This window comes from Euleptes europaea, chromosome 2 (genome assembly GCF_029931775.1).
Source record: "Euleptes europaea isolate rEulEur1 chromosome 2, rEulEur1.hap1, whole genome shotgun sequence".
In the NCBI taxonomy this organism is placed as follows: Eukaryota; Metazoa; Chordata; class Lepidosauria; order Squamata; family Sphaerodactylidae; genus Euleptes; species Euleptes europaea.
Genome location: NC_079313.1, coordinates 44465074 through 44482274, shown reverse-complemented (window position 1 = coordinate 44482274; position 17201 = coordinate 44465074). Strand labels below are relative to the sequence as shown.

The 17201-nt window shown below is 41.8% G+C and overlaps 1 protein-coding gene across 2 annotated transcripts in view; it reads right to left on the bottom strand.

The window, feature by feature from the left end:
* Positions 1-17201, bottom strand: part of SLC44A3 (solute carrier family 44 member 3) — a 76788-nt gene that overhangs the window by 48532 nt on the left and 11055 nt on the right. For both annotated transcript variants that reach the window (XM_056844107.1, XM_056844108.1), the window contains exons 3-5: positions 8159-8301; positions 7584-7720; positions 810-903 (exon numbers count right to left, since the gene is read on the bottom strand). In XM_056844107.1, coding sequence (XP_056700085.1) covers positions 810-903; positions 7584-7720; positions 8159-8301 — 374 coding nt within the window. The remainder of the gene's footprint in view (positions 1-809; positions 904-7583; positions 7721-8158; positions 8302-17201) is intronic.

Here is a 17201-nt window from a genome sequence, read left to right as displayed (position 1 = left end):
TATTGCATAGTGTGACATTATGGAGTCATTCTGCTATTGCCATTTGTTGACTGGTACCTTCCATGTATGAATAATGTGGGGGAGGGGGTATAGTGGACATGCAACACCGTGATTGATGTACAGCCCAAGTGTAGTGTTATCTTTTTATTATTTTACTATTTCTTTTGCTGCTGGGGATGCATAGCATACTTTACACCAGCATTACATTGGGTCAGTACCCACTGGTATAGAGGAACCACAGAACTGCCCTCCCCTTGCCTTATTTAATTTACCTCTCCCTTTAGAAATATACAGAACACAATTCAAATAAGCTGTTTGACTGCAGAAACTGCATGAATATGGCTATGTTATTTTACCTTCAGAAATATACACTTCAAAGCCTACATTGCCTACTATGTACATATGTTGTATTGCATTGCCTAGTTTATTCAGTGTGTTGCAGTACCCTATACATTTCCTATATGACGTTATATATACTTCTCTTAGTCACAACTAGGAAGTTTAGCTGGGATCTTAAGAAATTAATTTTGACAAAAGTGACGGATTAACCCATTTCTTTTTCATACTCCTATAAAGATAAACAGTTTTAACGGTTGTTAAATTCACATTATTTTATAAAGAAACAAGCAGAATTCAGAAACAATGTTTAAATCAGTAGTAACTAGTACCTTCCTCCAAGCTGAGGACCAGAAAAATGAATGAAAAAATGAATGGAATTGCTTTGGAGTCAGATGCCATTTAGAAAAAAAATCAAATATAAAATATGGAAGGGGTTCTGGATAATAAAAAATATGCACATTATTGCTTACCTTGGTGGAACTGGTAGGGTGGGACAAAGCCCAGCAGTTTTGAGATTATGTATACAACCAGTAGTGTTCAGACTGTAAACACAAAGGCAAGAACCTACAGGATACAAAATCCACACAAAATGGTAAATTGACAATAATAAAAACAAAGATTAGAAAGTTATATAAACATTACTTAACTTCTTGAAGGTTGATGACCTATAATGTTTTTGAGCAATCTAACAAAACAACTCAAATCTCAAGACACAAGTACTCATGAGCCAATGTTCTTCTAAAAATATATCCACTGTGAAAATTCAGGTTTTAGTCATCAAGATCTACTTCTAATATAATCTGATAATTTTGACAGGGTGTTTACAACATTACTCTGCTTTACTTGTAACTCAAAGTCTCTAACCATAATCCAGAGACCTTCAGAAAAATACCAAGGTCCCAATCTGGAAGAAGAATCTGTACACTATACCCCTTTTTTGCACATAGGCTATCATTGCTAGATGTAGTAGTCTTGAATACGTGCAAAAAGTTAGAAGAAAGGGGAAAGGTCTCCAGTAGAAACAGAGCTAACAGCCACAAATCTTCAGCTTCAAATTTTGACACTTGCCTGGCCAGTTCTCCAGATTTAGATATGTAAATATTTATACACGTAAATACAAATGATCTGCCAAGATAAACTAAAAACAGGGATTATTCAAGTATGTTCTAAGTAAAGAGAAAGGAAACCGTAGGTCCACTGCCCAGTGAGGATGGTAAAATGTTAACGGGTGACCAAAAGAAGGCAGAACTGCTCAATTTCTATTTTGCCTCTGAAGTTCCCAGAAGGGAACTGTTACAACCTTGCAAACATAGCATGAGGGGGCAGGATTGTAGCTGAAGACTGATTAAGACTACAGGGAATATCTAGCTATTTTAAATGAATTCACATCTTCAGGGCCAGATGATTTGCACCCAAAGGTACTAAAGGAACTTGCTGATCTGTTATCATCTTTGAGAAATCCTTCAGATACGTGAGGTGCCACAAGCTTCAAGATGGGCAAATGTTGCCCCAATTTTCACAAGGGGGTAAAGGAAAATCCAGAAAACCACAGATAAATCAGTCTGACTTTGATAGCAGGGAAGATACTGGAAAAGAGAATAAAGCAGTCAATCTTTAAAGCATCATGAAAACAATGTGGGAATTGGTAGAAGATAGCACGGTTTTTCAAGAATAAATCTTAACATACTAATCTTGTCTCTTTTCGATACCGTTATAACATTCCCCCCGGTTTTTTGGTTTGCAAAGTTGTTCTCTACTGTCTAGGGGACAGTACCTTCAAGAGGATTCACATCTAGCTGGTGAATCATATTAAGATTGTTCATTCATGAATTTCATCAATCTGGAGAGCAACAAAAGATGGTCGGGGTCTGAAAACCAAGACCTATGAAGAAAGATGGAAGGAAACAATTATGTTTCGCCTACAAAGAGAAGACTGAGGAGGAACATGATAGCAGTCTTGACGTGACTGAAGAGCTATTACACAGAAATTTTCTCTGCTGTCCCAGCAGGCAAGATTAAATCTAATTGTCTTAAACTGCAAGGGAATACATTACAGTTAAGCACCAAGAGAAACTTCCCAACTGTAAAAGCAATCCAACAATGCAATTATTTTCCTAAGGGAAGGGGGCTCTTTTTCTCTAGATAAATGTCTTCAAGCAGAGGTTGGACACCCATTTATTGGGGATGCTCTAACACCCCGTGGCGCAGAATAGTAAGCTGCAGTACTGCTCCAAGCTCTGCTCACGACCTGAGTTCGATCCCAACGGAAGTTGGTTTCAGATAGCCAACTCAAGGTTGACTCAGCCTTCCATCCTTCCGAGGTTGGTAAAATGAGTACCCAGCTTGCTGGGGGTAAAGGGAAGATGACTGGGGAAGGCACTGGCAAACCACTCCATAAACAAAAGTCTGGCTAGTAAACGTCGGAATGTGACGTCATCCCATGGGTCTTTCTCAAAAAAAAGAGATAAGATTAGTCTGACATGACTTGTTCTTGAGAAACCTGTGCTGGCTCTTAGTAATCACAGCCATCCTTTCTAAATGCTCAAGGACTGACTGTGATTAGTTTTCTAGGAATAGATGTCAAGCTGATGGGTCGGCAGTTACCTGGACTCTCCTTTTCCCCTTCGTGAAGATGGGGACAACATTTGCTCGCCTCCATTCTTCTGGCATCTCACCTGTTCTCCAAGAATTCTCAAAAATAATGGACAGAGGCTCAGAAATTACCCCTGCAAGTTCTTTTAGTACCATTGGAAGCAATTCACATGGCCTTGAGGACTTTGTTTCATTTAAAGAAAGTAGGTGTTTATATACTACCCCTATGCCAATCCTAGGCTGTAATCCATTCCTTCATCATCTGTTTATGCCATGCTGAGCACCGTTTCAAGACTAAGGAAAAGTAGGAATTGAGCAGTTTTGCCCTCTCTTCATCTCCTGTTACAATTTCACTTTCTGGTCCTCGAAATGGCTTATCATGTCCTTGTTCTTATTCTGAACATAGGAAAAGAACCCTTTTTTGTTGTGTTTAGCATCTCTCACTAGCCTAAGCTCATACTGAGCTTTAGCTTTCCTAATACTCTCCCTACAAGCACTAGTTATTAGTTTATATTCATCCTTGGGTACAAGGCCCTCCTTCCACTTCCTAAAGGAGTCTTTTTTATTTCTCAAATCTTTAAAAAGCTGTTTATGGAGCCACCCTGGCCTCTTTAGGCTCATCCCATTTTTTCTTCTCATAGGAATCGTTTGTGACTGTGCCTTCAGTATGATGTTAAGAAACTCCCACCCTTCTTGAACTCCCTTCTCCTTACGTATTTCTGACCATGGGATTCTACCCAGCATAAGTTTAAGTTTGTTAAAATTTTCTTTCCTAAAGTCCAACATATATGTCTATCTACAGCTTTTTCTTTCCCCAAATTGAAAATTCCAAAATTCCATGGTCACTACTACCAAGGGTACCTACTACTTTAACCTCATCAACCAGTTCTTCCCTGTTGATGAGAATCAAGTCTAAGATAGCAGACCCCCTTGTTTCCCTCTCCACTTTCTGGAAAATGAAGTTGTCAGCAAGACAAGTCAAAAATTTATTGGATCTTGCACTTTTAGCAGAGTTGGACTTCCAACAGATATCCGGATAATTAAATCTCCCATGACCACTGTGTCCCGTCTCTTTGAGAACTTTGTAATCTGGTCTAGGAGTGTCTCATCCAAGTCCTCTGCCTGGTTTGTTGATTGACGGCAGACCCCCACCATAATATGATTATTATTTCTTACTCCTTTTATTTTTACCCATAGACCCTCTACTGAACTTCCATGCTCAGGTTCATGTATTTCTTCACAAGTATACACATCCTTGACTTATAATGCTACTCTTCCCCCCTTCCTTATCTTTCTATCCCTTTTAAACAACTTTGACCCCTCATCATTATATTCCAATCATGGGTGTCATCCCACCAAGTTTCAGTAATGCATATTAGGTCAAAATCCCCTTCCTGTAACAGGACTTCAAGTTTCTTCTGCTTGTTTCCCATACTCTGCGCATTAGTGTAGAGACATCAGTATCCATGGTTTATGTGCCCTGAGATTTTTCTGTACTTACCTACGAGTTAATGTATTACCGCATTCGTGCCACTCCCCACAAATCTTTAATGTTCTCCAGTTATTGTCATCCTACTAGGCTTTAAGTTTTTGTCTCGCTCTCCCATAGGATTTAGTTTAAAGCCCTCCTTATCAGACGTGCAAGGCTCTCACCAAACATATTTTTCCCTACCCTTGTGAGGTGCAAACTATCTCCCGATAGAAGAGCTTTATCTCGAAAGCGTAAGCCATGGTCCAAAAATCCAAACCTTTCCTGACGACACCATCTATGCAGCCAGTCATTAATTTGCAGTGTACTTCTTTCCCTTCCTAAGCCACAACCTTCAACAGGAAGAACTGATGAGAACACAACATGTGCCCCCAGGTCCTTCACCTTCTTACTCAGATCGCATAGTCTCTTTTAATATATTCTAAGCTGTGTCAGGCAATATCATTTGTTCCCACATGAATGAGCAAGAAAGGATAATAATCTGTGGGCTTGATGAGTCTTTCTACACTTTCTGTCGCATCCTGGATGTATGCGCCTGGTAGACAGCATACCTATCAAGACAACAAGTTCAGTCGTCACACTTTAGACTCTACCCCTCTCAGTAGGGAATCCCTGTATCTTCTCCTCCAGGAGGGCTACCAACTTACACTTGCTGCAAATGTAATTGCTGTTACCCTCAGGTAAGAATACAAACATGCCACAGATATTGCATGTCACTGCCTCAGCTCCCTCACTAGCCATGCTGCTGAGATCCATTTCTGAAGTGGTTCAGTTCCTTTCCTGCACTTCCCTGGTAACTCCTCTGTCAAACTGCCTCTCAAGACTCCCTGCTTGAAGAAGCAAAAACACTCAACACATATAAATGTATAGACTTCTCAGCTGCTTACAGGGCCCCCAGGCCTGACCCCCAGGCTAAGAGGAGCCTAACTCAATTAAGACTCACCCAGCAGAAGGCGGGGCCAGCAATCAGCCTAGGCAAAGCACACCCTCCTTAATCAAAGAAAATCAGCTTCTGTAATAACCTCCCTCAATTAGGCACACTCAGCTACAACCCAGGTAACAACACTTACTCAAACAGACTATACACACCCACACACCCTCAAACACTGTCCTCCCACACAGCAACCTCAGCTAATGTCCTTCCACAGAGCAATCTCACTCCTACTCAGAGCCCAGCTGTGGTCTGCCTCTGGCGAGGAGGAGCCTAACTCAATTGAGGCTCACCCAGCAGAAGTCGGGGCCAGCAATCAGCCTAGACAGAGCAACCCTCCCTTCATCTGGAAAAAACAACGAAGGTGCACAAACTAAACATTCTGAGAACCGAATTAAAGCATAGCTCCTGTAAATGCTCTGCTACAGAAAATCTGGTGTGTGTATGTGTTAAGTGCCGTCAAGTTGCTTCTGACTCATGGCGACCCTATGAATGAAAGTCCTCCAAAATGTCCTATCTTTGACAGCCTTGCTCAGATCTTGCAAATTGAGGGATGTGGCTTTCTTGATTGAGTCCATCCATCTCTTGTTGGGTCTTCCTCTTTTCCTGCTGCCCTCAACTTTTCCTAGCATGACTGTCTTTTCCAGCGACTCTTGTCGTCTCATGATGTGACCAAAATACGATAGCCTCAGTTTAGTCATTTTAGCTTCTAGGGTCAGTTCAGGCTTGATTTGATCTATAACCCACTGATTTGTTTTTTTGGCAGTCCACGGTATCCGTAACACTCTCCTCCAACACCACATTTCAAAGGAATCTATTGACTTCCTATCAGCTTTCTTCAATGTCCAGCTTTCACATCCATACATATAATAGGGAATACGATGGCATGAATTAGTCTAATCTTGGTGGCCAGTGACACATCCTTACACTTCAAAATCCTTTCTAGCTCCTTAATGGCTGCCCTTCCTAGTCTCAATCTCCTTCTGATTTCTTGGCTGTAGTCTCCTTTTCGGTTGATGGTGGAGCCGAGGAATAGAAAGTCTTGAACAATTTCAATTTCCTCACTGTCAACCTTAAAGTTGTGTAATTCTCCTGTAATCATTACTTTTATTTTCCTGATGTTCAGCTGTAGTCCTGCTTTGGCACTTTCTCTTTTAACTTTCAGCAGTAGTCATTTCAAATCTTCACTATTTTCTGCCAATAATGTAGTGTCATCGGCATATCTCAAATTATTAATGTTCCTCCCTCCAATTTTCACTCCACCTTCATCTAAATCCAATCCAGCTTTCCTAATTATATGTTCTGCATATAGATTGAAGAGATAGGGATTCCGATCCGGAGGTTACTGTAGATGTTGTCAATTTTCTAGTGGATGTGATGAAAGTTCAAAAAGCCCAAAGTTTGTAATTTCTATTATTGGAATTTACTGGCCTATGTTTTTATCTTAATGACTGCATATTTTATGAACCTTCTGTAACAATTATAATATTACTTATGCCATTAAAGGTTTTTTAAATTTAAGTATAAATATAGATTGAAGAGATAGGGAGATAAAATAGATCCTTGTCTGAAACCTTTGCCAATTGGAAACTATTCTGTTTCTCCATATTCAGTTCTAACTGTGGCCTCTTGTCCAGAGTACAGGTTGCGCATCAAAACAATCACATGTAGTGGCACACCCATTTCCTTTAAAACCATCCATAACAGTAAATCTGGTAGCAGGCATAAATCACAACCTTATGTGTATTAAATATCAATATATCCATTTCTCAGCATGGCCCCATCTGTGGATATTTAAATCTGGGAATTGGGACTATTGCCAGGCAAGACAGATCTTTTTAGAAACCTGAGAAAAGTCCCAGGTTTGCAGAACTGTTTTGGCCTTATCAGGGTCAGGCCAGGCAGCAATCACCAGGTGACTTGCATGACTCACCCAAGCCTGGCTGCTTATTACTGTTCAACAGCACCCACCCTACAAAAGTCAGAGTGGTGTGGAGATTAGCATTTCAGACTAGGATCTGGGAGACCCAGATTCAAATCCCTACTCTGTCATGGAAGCTCATCTTGGGCCAATTATATATGTCACACACTCTCAGCCTAACATAGCTAACTGGTGTTGTGAGGATAAAAAGGAAGAGAAGAGAATTAGGTAAGCTGCTTTGGATTCCCACTGCGGAGAAAGGAGAGGTGTAAATGAATTAAATAAATAAATTCATGTATTTTACCACATACCATTATTATCTGCAAAAAGCTGAACTTCTTCCAAGGAATTAAGCTGTTCTTGTGGACAACTTGATACACACAATGCAACTGAGTTTATTTTAAGATTTTTGATTTCCAAGTCACAGGAATTCAAAAAGAATACGAATCTAGGAGATAAAGAAAACTACCATTAAGACCTATTAATATTTTTACTTTGCCACTCAGACAATTCAATTTTCCCCAGCAAAACCAAACATTAGAATTTTAAAATATTTTTTAAAAGTGTTTTTCTCACTTGCTACATAATGCAATTTTATCATAATCAAAATAGAGATTGGATTTATTATATTGATTCTGCAAAGTATGATTTTTCTGCCCTCGATTTCAGTATAATTGGACCTTACCTAAATCATTACTGAGAACAACTGTTGTTTTTAAGGTATTTATATACTTGTGTTTTGCAGGGCAACCCTAAGAACACTTTTCTAGGAAATGAACAGACCTATTGAACAGACTTGAGTAAGATTCTTAGTCGACCTGCTCAGTATTGATCTCTGTATCACACATGTTAGTGCTGAAGCTGTTTAGAACAAAAACATACTCACTTTTTGTTTGTCATGTCCTGTCCTGACAAAGGTGCGCCGACCACAGGAGTATTCTTCCGACCACATACGTTTCCATAGCTATCATACCCAAACACAAGTCTTTCTGCAGCTCCAGCCGTTATAGCGTAGCCAGTTATAAACATCTATAACACAGTTATAAACATCTACGAGAACACATATTATGCTACTTATTCTTCTTGGAATTTACACAATGCATGCCAAATATGCTTTTTCATGCCTTCCAACAGTCACCTTATTGTATATTTGTAAAACAAATATAAATTTACAGAAACTCTTAGCATTATATTGATCAGTTCAGAGTAAAACACCTCTAGAGGCCCACAGAACAAACATTAATCCATTTAGGATCGATTTTGAGTAAGAATGTCCAAATCTTTAGGAAGATTTAAATGGCTGTGTAACAGCAAAAGAGTTCCATGCTAATATTTTCTTCACTTTTTTTTTACCATAGCTCAGGAGTCTTCATGTATTTCTGGCAGCAAAATCTATGAACATCTGAATGAGTACAGTAGCTAACAGAATGAGGTGGTGGAGTACTTTCACTAGCACAAAGAGTACAAACTAATGCCATCACATTAGCAATGGGATCTGACCTTAGCCATACCACCAACATAACATTACTCGCTGGCTATGCTGCACATAGAAAGCTATGTGCCTTTATCAAAAGCTAGTAATAGAATCACCATAGATGCCAGTGTGATGGCCAGAGTGAAAGACTAGAATCTGAGAGACCCAGGTTCAAATCCCCACTCAGCCATTGGTGACCCCGGGCCAGTCGCTCTCTCCCAGCCTCACCTATCATATGACTGTTGTGAAGATAAAATGGAAGAGGGGAGAACAATGCTTTTGGAGAAAAGCAGGATATAAATATACAAATAAACAAATGATTCCCACAGAAGCAATGTAGGTTACCACAAATAACAAAGTTACCTGTAACTGTTGTTCGTCAGGTTGTCTTCCTTGCAGGCACACACTGGGGACTGCGCTTGCGCAGGCCTACCACGGAAAGGATTATACAGCTTCTTGTGACTAGATAGGGGGTGCTGGCTCCACCGTGCATGCGTGTTGTTTCCTGCCCTAATGGTGCCATCTAGTGGACCAGCACCCCCTTTCCCTCAGTTCTTTACTTTGTCTGACAAAGAGACTCTTAACTGAAAAACAAAAAGAAAAATGTGAGAGCTCTTTGTGAGGCAGGAGGGTGGGATGTATGCCTGCCCAGAAGACAACCTGACGAACAACAGTTACAGGTAAGTGCAACTTTGTTTTCGTCTACTGTCTTCTGTGCAGTCCCCCATTGGGAGACTATATAGCTACTCACCAGGAGGAGGGCACTGAGCTCTCAACCAAATAACAAATGTAGGACCGCTCTCCCCACAGAAGCATCATGACATGCTTCAACTTTAATAGTGTAATGAGTGACATAAGTCTCTGGTAAAGACCATGTTGCAGCTTTGCAGATCTCTTGGAGCGAAACTCTTTTCTTAAAGGCGGCCAATGCAGCCTGTGCCCTTGTAGAATGCGCTCTCAAGGACCACAGACATCTCTCCAGACTTCCTGTAGCACAACTGAATGGTGCAAATGATCCACCTGGACAAAGACTGGGAGGAAGCAGACTGGCCAATCTTAGGCCCAGAAAAACATACAAACAAGGAACTTGACCTTTGAAAAGTCTTAGTACGATGAAGGTAATACAATAAAGCTCTCTTTATGTCCAATGTGTGTACTGTCTTTTCAGCTTCAGTCTTAGGGGCAGGAAAAAACACTGGTAGCGAAAGGTCTTGCCCTAAATGAAACTCAGACATAACCTTAGATCTGAACTTGCAACTGGGACGTAACACAACCTTAGATGGATAAAATTGTATGAATGGGGCATGACACTTTAGTGCAGCCAACTCACCAACTGTACGAGCAGACGAAATTGCCAGCAAGAAACATACCTTCAGAGAGAGATATACCAATGACACTCTACTCAAGGGTTCAAACAGAGGTAACATCAATTAGGCCAAAACCAGAGATAATGACCATTGAGACATGGGGCGGTAGTCTGATGGGAACATATTAATCAAACACTTCATAAATAATTTCTGATGTGAAAAAGGGACAGTCCATCAATACCCATATGAAAAGCTGACAGTGTGGCCAAATGCACCTTAATAGAGGCTACGCACAAACCTTCACCTTTTAAATACAGGAAATATTCTAATCCCAAAGGTAGAGGACAAGAAGTAGGGTAATACCCCCTCGTGTAGACCCACTTAGAAAAGCGCTCCTATTTTAATGCATTTGATGTATGAGTAGAAGGTTTTCTAGAGTTCAATATCAACTCCAACACCCGGTCAGACAGTTTTCTTGTGGAGGGTTCAGAAGCAATGCAATGAGGCAAAACTTGTCCGGCGCTTCGTGTAGAGTCTCCCCCTCATGCAACAGGTCTGGTTCCATCAGCAGGTGGACAAATCTGCTATTGGCCAATCTCATGAGATCTGAAAACCATACCTGTCGATTCCAAAAAGGAGCTATTAGGTTGCAATGTGTGGAATAAGCAGAAATACAGGCTAGTGTTCTGGTTATCAGTGGTAGAGGGGGAAATGCATAAAACAATGGGCTCCTCCATAGAATGAGGTAAGCATCACCCAGAGAGAGAGGGTCGTGACCCTCCCTAGAACAATAATAGCGTGCCTTAGCATTCAGGGACATGACAAAGCGATCCACTGTAGGGAATTCCTAATTAAAGAAACTGAGAGTGCCTAATTGAGGAAGCTGAGTGCAGAAGGTAATGGTCCTTGATTGGGGAGGGTCTGCTCTGCCTGGGCTGATTGCTGGCCCTGCCTTCTGCTGGGTGGGCCTTTAATTGAATTAGGCTCTCCTCACTAGAGGCAGACCACAGTTAGCTGGGATCTGAGTGGGACTGGGAAAGTACAGCTGGACTGGTAAGATTTTTCCCCTTTCTTCCTTAGCTGAGGTTATGGTGTGGGAGGACATTATTTGGGGGTGCATGGGGGTGTGTAGCCTGCTGTAGAGTGGTGCCTGTTGGAGTAAGTCTTGCTTCTGTTTATCTCTTTTGCCTTGGTTGCAGCTGAGTGTGCCTAATTGAGGAAGTTGAGTGCAGAAGCAGGGAGGCTTGAGAGGCAGTTTGTCAGTGGAGCTATCAGGAAAGAGCAGAAAAGAAACTGAACCACCTCAGCAGCGTGGCTAGTGCAGGAGCTGAGGCAGTGACATGCAATGTCTGTGGCATGTTTGTATTCTTACCTGAGGGTAACAATAATTACACTTGCAACTTGTTGTCTTGAGAGATACGCCGTCTACCAGGTGCACACTTCCAGGATGTGACAGAAAGGGTAGGGAGACTCATCAAGCCCACAGGTTATTATTTTTTCTTAATCATTCATGTGGAAACAAATGATATTGCCGAGCACAGCCCAGAATGCATTAAAAGAGACTATGTGGCTCTGGGTAATAAGATGAAGGGCCCGGGAGCGCAGGTTGTGTTTTCGTACGTTCTTCCTGTCGAAGGTTGTGGCTTAGGAAGGGAAAGAAGAATACTACAAATGAATGACTGGCTATGTAGATGGTGTAGTCAAGAAATGTTTGGATTTTTGGACCAAGGCTTATGCTTTCGAGTTGAAGCTCTTCTATCAGGAGATGGTTTGCACCTCACGAGGGTAGGAAAAATGTCTTTGGTGAGAGCCTTGCAAACCTGATAAGGAGGGCTTTAAGCTAAATCCTACAGGGGGAACGAGACAAAAACTTAAAAGCCTAGTATGATTACAATAACTGGAGATGAGAACAATAAGGATTTGCGGGGAGTGGCACATATACGAGGAAACATAAACTCGCGGGTAAGTACAGAAATGAAAACCTCGAGGCACATAAACCATGGATACTGACGTCTCTACACTAATGCACAGAGTATGGGAAACAGGAAGGAAGGGGATTTTGACCTAATAGGCATTACTGAAACTTGGTGGGATGTCACTCACGATTGGAATATTAGGATTGAGATGTACAACTTGTTTAAAAGGGATAGACAGATAAGGAAGGTGGGAGGAGTAGCATTATATGTCAAGGATGTGTATATTTGTTAAGAAATACATGAATCTGAGCATGGAAGTTCAGTCAAAAGTCTATGGGTAAAAATAAAAGGAATAAGAAATAACAGAATTCCAGAAAATTTATTGTATATGGCCTTTGATGGTCACAAATAACTAAAACATACTAATACAACAAAGAAACAATAGTGATATTAGGGTAGGGGTCTACTATCCACCAACAAACCAAGAGGAGGACTTAGATGAGACACTCCTAGACCAGATTACAAACTTCTCACTGGTCATGGGAGATTTCAATTACCCAGATATCTGTTGGAAGTCCAATCTGCTAAAAGTGCAAGATCCAATAAATTCCTGACTTGTCTTGCTGACAACTTCATTTTCCAGAACGTGGAGAGGGAAACAAGAGGATATGCTAAATTGGACTTGATGCTCATCAACAAGGAAAAACTGGTTGATGAGGTTAAAGTAGTGGGCACCCTTAGTAGTGGTGACCATGTAATCTTGGAATTTACAATCTCAGGGAAAGGAAAAACTGTATGTAGTCAGACATATATGTTGGACTTTAGGAAAGCAAATTTTAACAAGCCTAAACTTATGCTGGGTAGAACCCCATGGTCAGAAATGCTCAAGAAGAGAGTTCAAGAAGGGTGGGAGTTTCTTAAAAACAAAATACTGAAGGCACAATCACAAACCATTTGGAGAGGATTGACAAGTGGAGTGCCTCATGGATCTGTCCTGGGCCCTGTGTTGTTCAACATCTTTATAAATGATTAGGATAAAGGAAAAAAGGGGATGCTTATTAATTTTGCAGATGATACTAACTTGGGAGGGTTAGCAAATATGATAGAAGACAGAGCCAGGATACAGGATGATGCATAATTGTAGTGGGGGAGACTTGTCTTAGCAGTATTGTGTGCAAAAAGGATCTAGGGTTCTTAGTAGACTAAACACTGAACATGAGTCAGCAGTGTGATGCAGTAGCTAAAAAGGCAAATGCGATCTTGGGCTGTATCATCAGAAGTATAGTGTCCAAATCACACGAAGTTATGGTATCGCTTTACTCTACTCTGATTAGACCTCACCTAGAGTATTGTGTTCAGTTTTGGGCACCACAATTTAAGAAGGATGTAGACAAGCTAGAACGTGTCCAGAGGAGGGCAACAAAGATGGTGAGGGGTCTGGAGACCATGAGCAAAGGCTGAAGGAGCTGGGCATGTTTAGCCTGGACAGGAGAAGACTGAGAGGTGATATAACCATCTTCAAGTACATGAAGGGTTGTCATATAGAGGATGGTGCCAAGTTGTTTTTTGTTGCCCCAGAAGTTCAGACCAGAACCAACGGGTTGAAATTAAATCAAAAGAGTTTCCGTCTAAACATTAGGAAGAACCTTCTAACAGTTAAAGCGGTTCTTCAGTGGAACAGGCTTCTTCCGGGGGGTGGGGTGAGCTCTCCTTCCCTGGAGGTTTTTAAGCAGAGGCTAGATGGCCATCTGTCAGCAATGCTGATTCTATGACCTTAGGCAGATCATGAGAGGGAGGGCATCTTGGCCATCTTCTGGGCATGGAGTAAGGGTCACTGGGGGTGTGGGGGGAGGTAGTTGTGAATTTCCTGCATTGTGCAGGGGGTTAGACTAGATGACCCTGGTGGTCCCTTCTGACTCTATGATTCTATGAATCCCCATTTGCAGAAAGCTGGAACAATTTGGTTCCAATTGAGTGACCATTCATGATGAGGACAGAATACCCTGCTCAGAGTATCTGCTATGGAGTTCTTTACCCCAGTAATATGTATGGCCTGAAGGGAAACATTGTACTGAAGTGCCCACTTCCAGATCCTTTGTCCTTCCTTGCAAAGGGTGAGGGAGACCGTTCCTCCCTGCCCGTTCAGGTAAAACATGGCGGTGGTATTGTCTGTATGGATTAGTACGTTCCTGTTGCATAGAATATCTGTGAAAAACATAAGAGCATAACAAATAGCCCTAAGTTCCAGTAGGTTAATGTGCATGGTGGATTCATATTGCTTCCATAAACTCTGTGCTGTATAACCATTACAACGGGCTTCCCAGCCCAGAAGAGAGGCATCAGACGTTACCGTAATGTCTAGGGTGAAAATCCCAAAACTCGTTCACTAGCTAAGTTGGACTCTTGTGTCCACCAACCCAGGGTACAAACAACAGACCTAGGAATAGAGAATCGAGTGTTCTGTGACTGAGTCATTGGATTGAATCTTCTAATCTTCTAACAAACCAGTTCTGCAGGGGCCTCATATGCAGTCTGGTAGTTGGAACCATTGCAGTTGTGGATGCCATTTGACCGAATAAGGTCTGAATCTGCAATGCAGAATGATACCTGTTACTTTGAAAACTCTTGGTCATACCCCAAGTCTTTACAGCACGGTCTGCAGGCAAGAAAGCCTAGCCCACAGTTTATTTGAAAGAAATACCCACAAATTGTATTATTTGGGAAGGAACAAGGATGGACTTTTTAAAAATAACCAACTAAACCAGTTCAGATAGGCACCTAAGAATCATATTCCTATGAGATACAAGTTCATCCTGAGAAGGTGCAACAACTAACCAGTTGTCAAGACAGGGAAAAATAGTACATCCCTTAGTGCGTAGGTAGGCCACAGCTACAGCCAGGCATTTAGTGAAAAGCCGTAGTGTTGTGGACAAACCAAATGGGAGCACAGCATACTGAAATATCTGATCACCAGTTGAGAACCTCAGGAACCTGCAATGATCCTTGTGAATTGAAATGTTGCAGTAAGTGTCTTTTAAGTCAATAACAAGATACCAGCAATTAACTTTTAATAAATGCAACATATTCTGAACAGTGAGCATACAAAATGTTTTTGATATCAAAAACTTGTTTAACCTTCTCAAGTCCAAAATAGGTAGTCATCTTGTCCCATAGGAAAAGCTGGTAGGCCATCATAATAGTTTGATAATTTCCAATTCTAAAGCCTAAGACATCTGCAGAGTACGCCTTTCTGCTGAGTACATCAATCCTTCCTCAATCCTGTCCTTCTCAGATGGTGCAGAGTGATTACCTTGGCATTTGGGTTGAGATTCTGTTACTGTAACTGGAGCAGGATGTTGAAAAAAATTCACACTCTGTAGGGAGTATTCTATAGAGGTTGTCCACCTTTCTAGATGTGGATGGAGTAGAGGATGAGCTCTCCCAAACTTTCTTGGCAATGTCCACAAAGTTCTTTCTTGGAAATGTCCACAGGAAAAGCCACTGCTGTAGGTGTTTGTGCATAAAAAGGAGATAAAATCTTTTCTTTGGTTTTGGAGCGAAGGCCTTTATATCAAAGCCTAAAGCCTTAGCTACTTGCATCATTTGGTCTGAGAAATATCCGAGCTCTTCACCAGATGAACCAGGTAGGTGATTGCCAGAGGCGTTGTCTGGGTTTGGTTCCGATGCTTCTTCCAGACCCAGTTTGGAACGGATGGCTTGGGCATCCGGATCCGAGTCACAGGGACTCATCTGTTGTGGCTCTTGTGGCCCCAATCCACTCTGCCAGAAGGTATGTTGTTAAGCAGGTACAGGCCAGGTAGGTGGTTGGGAGGGCTGAAGGGCCCCCATTTTGGGTACTGAGGATACCCCGTTCATGGGTTTTGTTGGCCTGGGCCAAACCATTGAGGTGGCCACCAAGGTTGAGGCATCATCGGAAGTGAAGGCTATTGAGATGGAACCAATTTGGGTGGAACTGAAGCAGATGAAGCCATTTGTAAAGTTCACTTGCAAAAGAAGGTTGTAACACTTCTTGCACCTCTTCCATAAACAAATCTGGGATGTCTATCTTGGAATCAGAGGAACCCGGCCCTAAATGTGAAGATGATGTACGCGGAGGAGGAGGCATATTAATGTCCTCTAAAATTATTGGTTCAGAAGGCAAAGAGGTGGACGGAACCAGCCTTTTTGCCTCCTTGGAAGGTTCTTGTTAAGGTGTTTTGTCTTAGCACACACCTTCTTTACTGGTGGTTCCGATGCGCTCTGAGTGTTCTCTCTCAGTTCAGGAGAGCGTAGGCATGCCTTCACAGAGGACAGTATCAGATCCGAGCAGACAGAACCGACGGATTCTGATGGCATTGCCTGGTCTTGCTCAGCCGATTACTTCGAAGCAAGCATCTGAGATCCAGACAAAACCTTCTCATACAGCCACACTTTTAGGCAGGAAGCTCTATCGGCCCAGGCCTTTGGGGTGAACCGCTGACACTGCTTACAAGTGGTCACATTATGAGCTCACCCAGGTATAACGGAGAGTGGGAATGCTCATCTGTCTTTGTCATTTTCGTATTGCATTACAGGCACTTTTAAAACAATGCTGATTGAGCCATCACAGTAAGAAAAGAAGCCAAGAATAGATAATCTTTAAGGAGTGAAGCCATAAAACATCCTTTCACACCGGCAGCAAAGAAAGAACTGAGGGAAAGGGTCCACTAGATGGCATCATTAGGGTGGGAAACAGCACGCATACGTGGTGACGCCGGAGCCCCCTATCTAGTCATAAGAAGCTGTACAATCCATTCCATGGTAGGCCTGCGCATGCGCAGTCCCCAATGTGGGACAGCACAGAAGACCGTAGACAAATGGCTATTTCTTATGGTAAAGCCAAAGACAAGGGGATTACTATCCAGAGAGCACTGAAAAGCCAGGCGACTTGCCAGTTATTGGACTCTACTTGAGTGACTCTGCCAATACCTACCACAGCTAAAGCAGATTAGTAAAACTGGATTAGTAAAACTCTTCTTTTAAAAATGTAACCACAATGTTCTACGCTTAAAGCAAAGATAATTTTATAAGCACACAACTAATCAATACTGTTCTGGTGACTGAAGCTGTATTCAGATATCATGAACAAAGCACAATTTGTACATGAGCTGGAACAACCTTGAAAACCACAGATTCTTGTTCATAAACCAGGTTATGGCTTAGAATCCTGGCTTGTGACCAAAAAACAGCTGT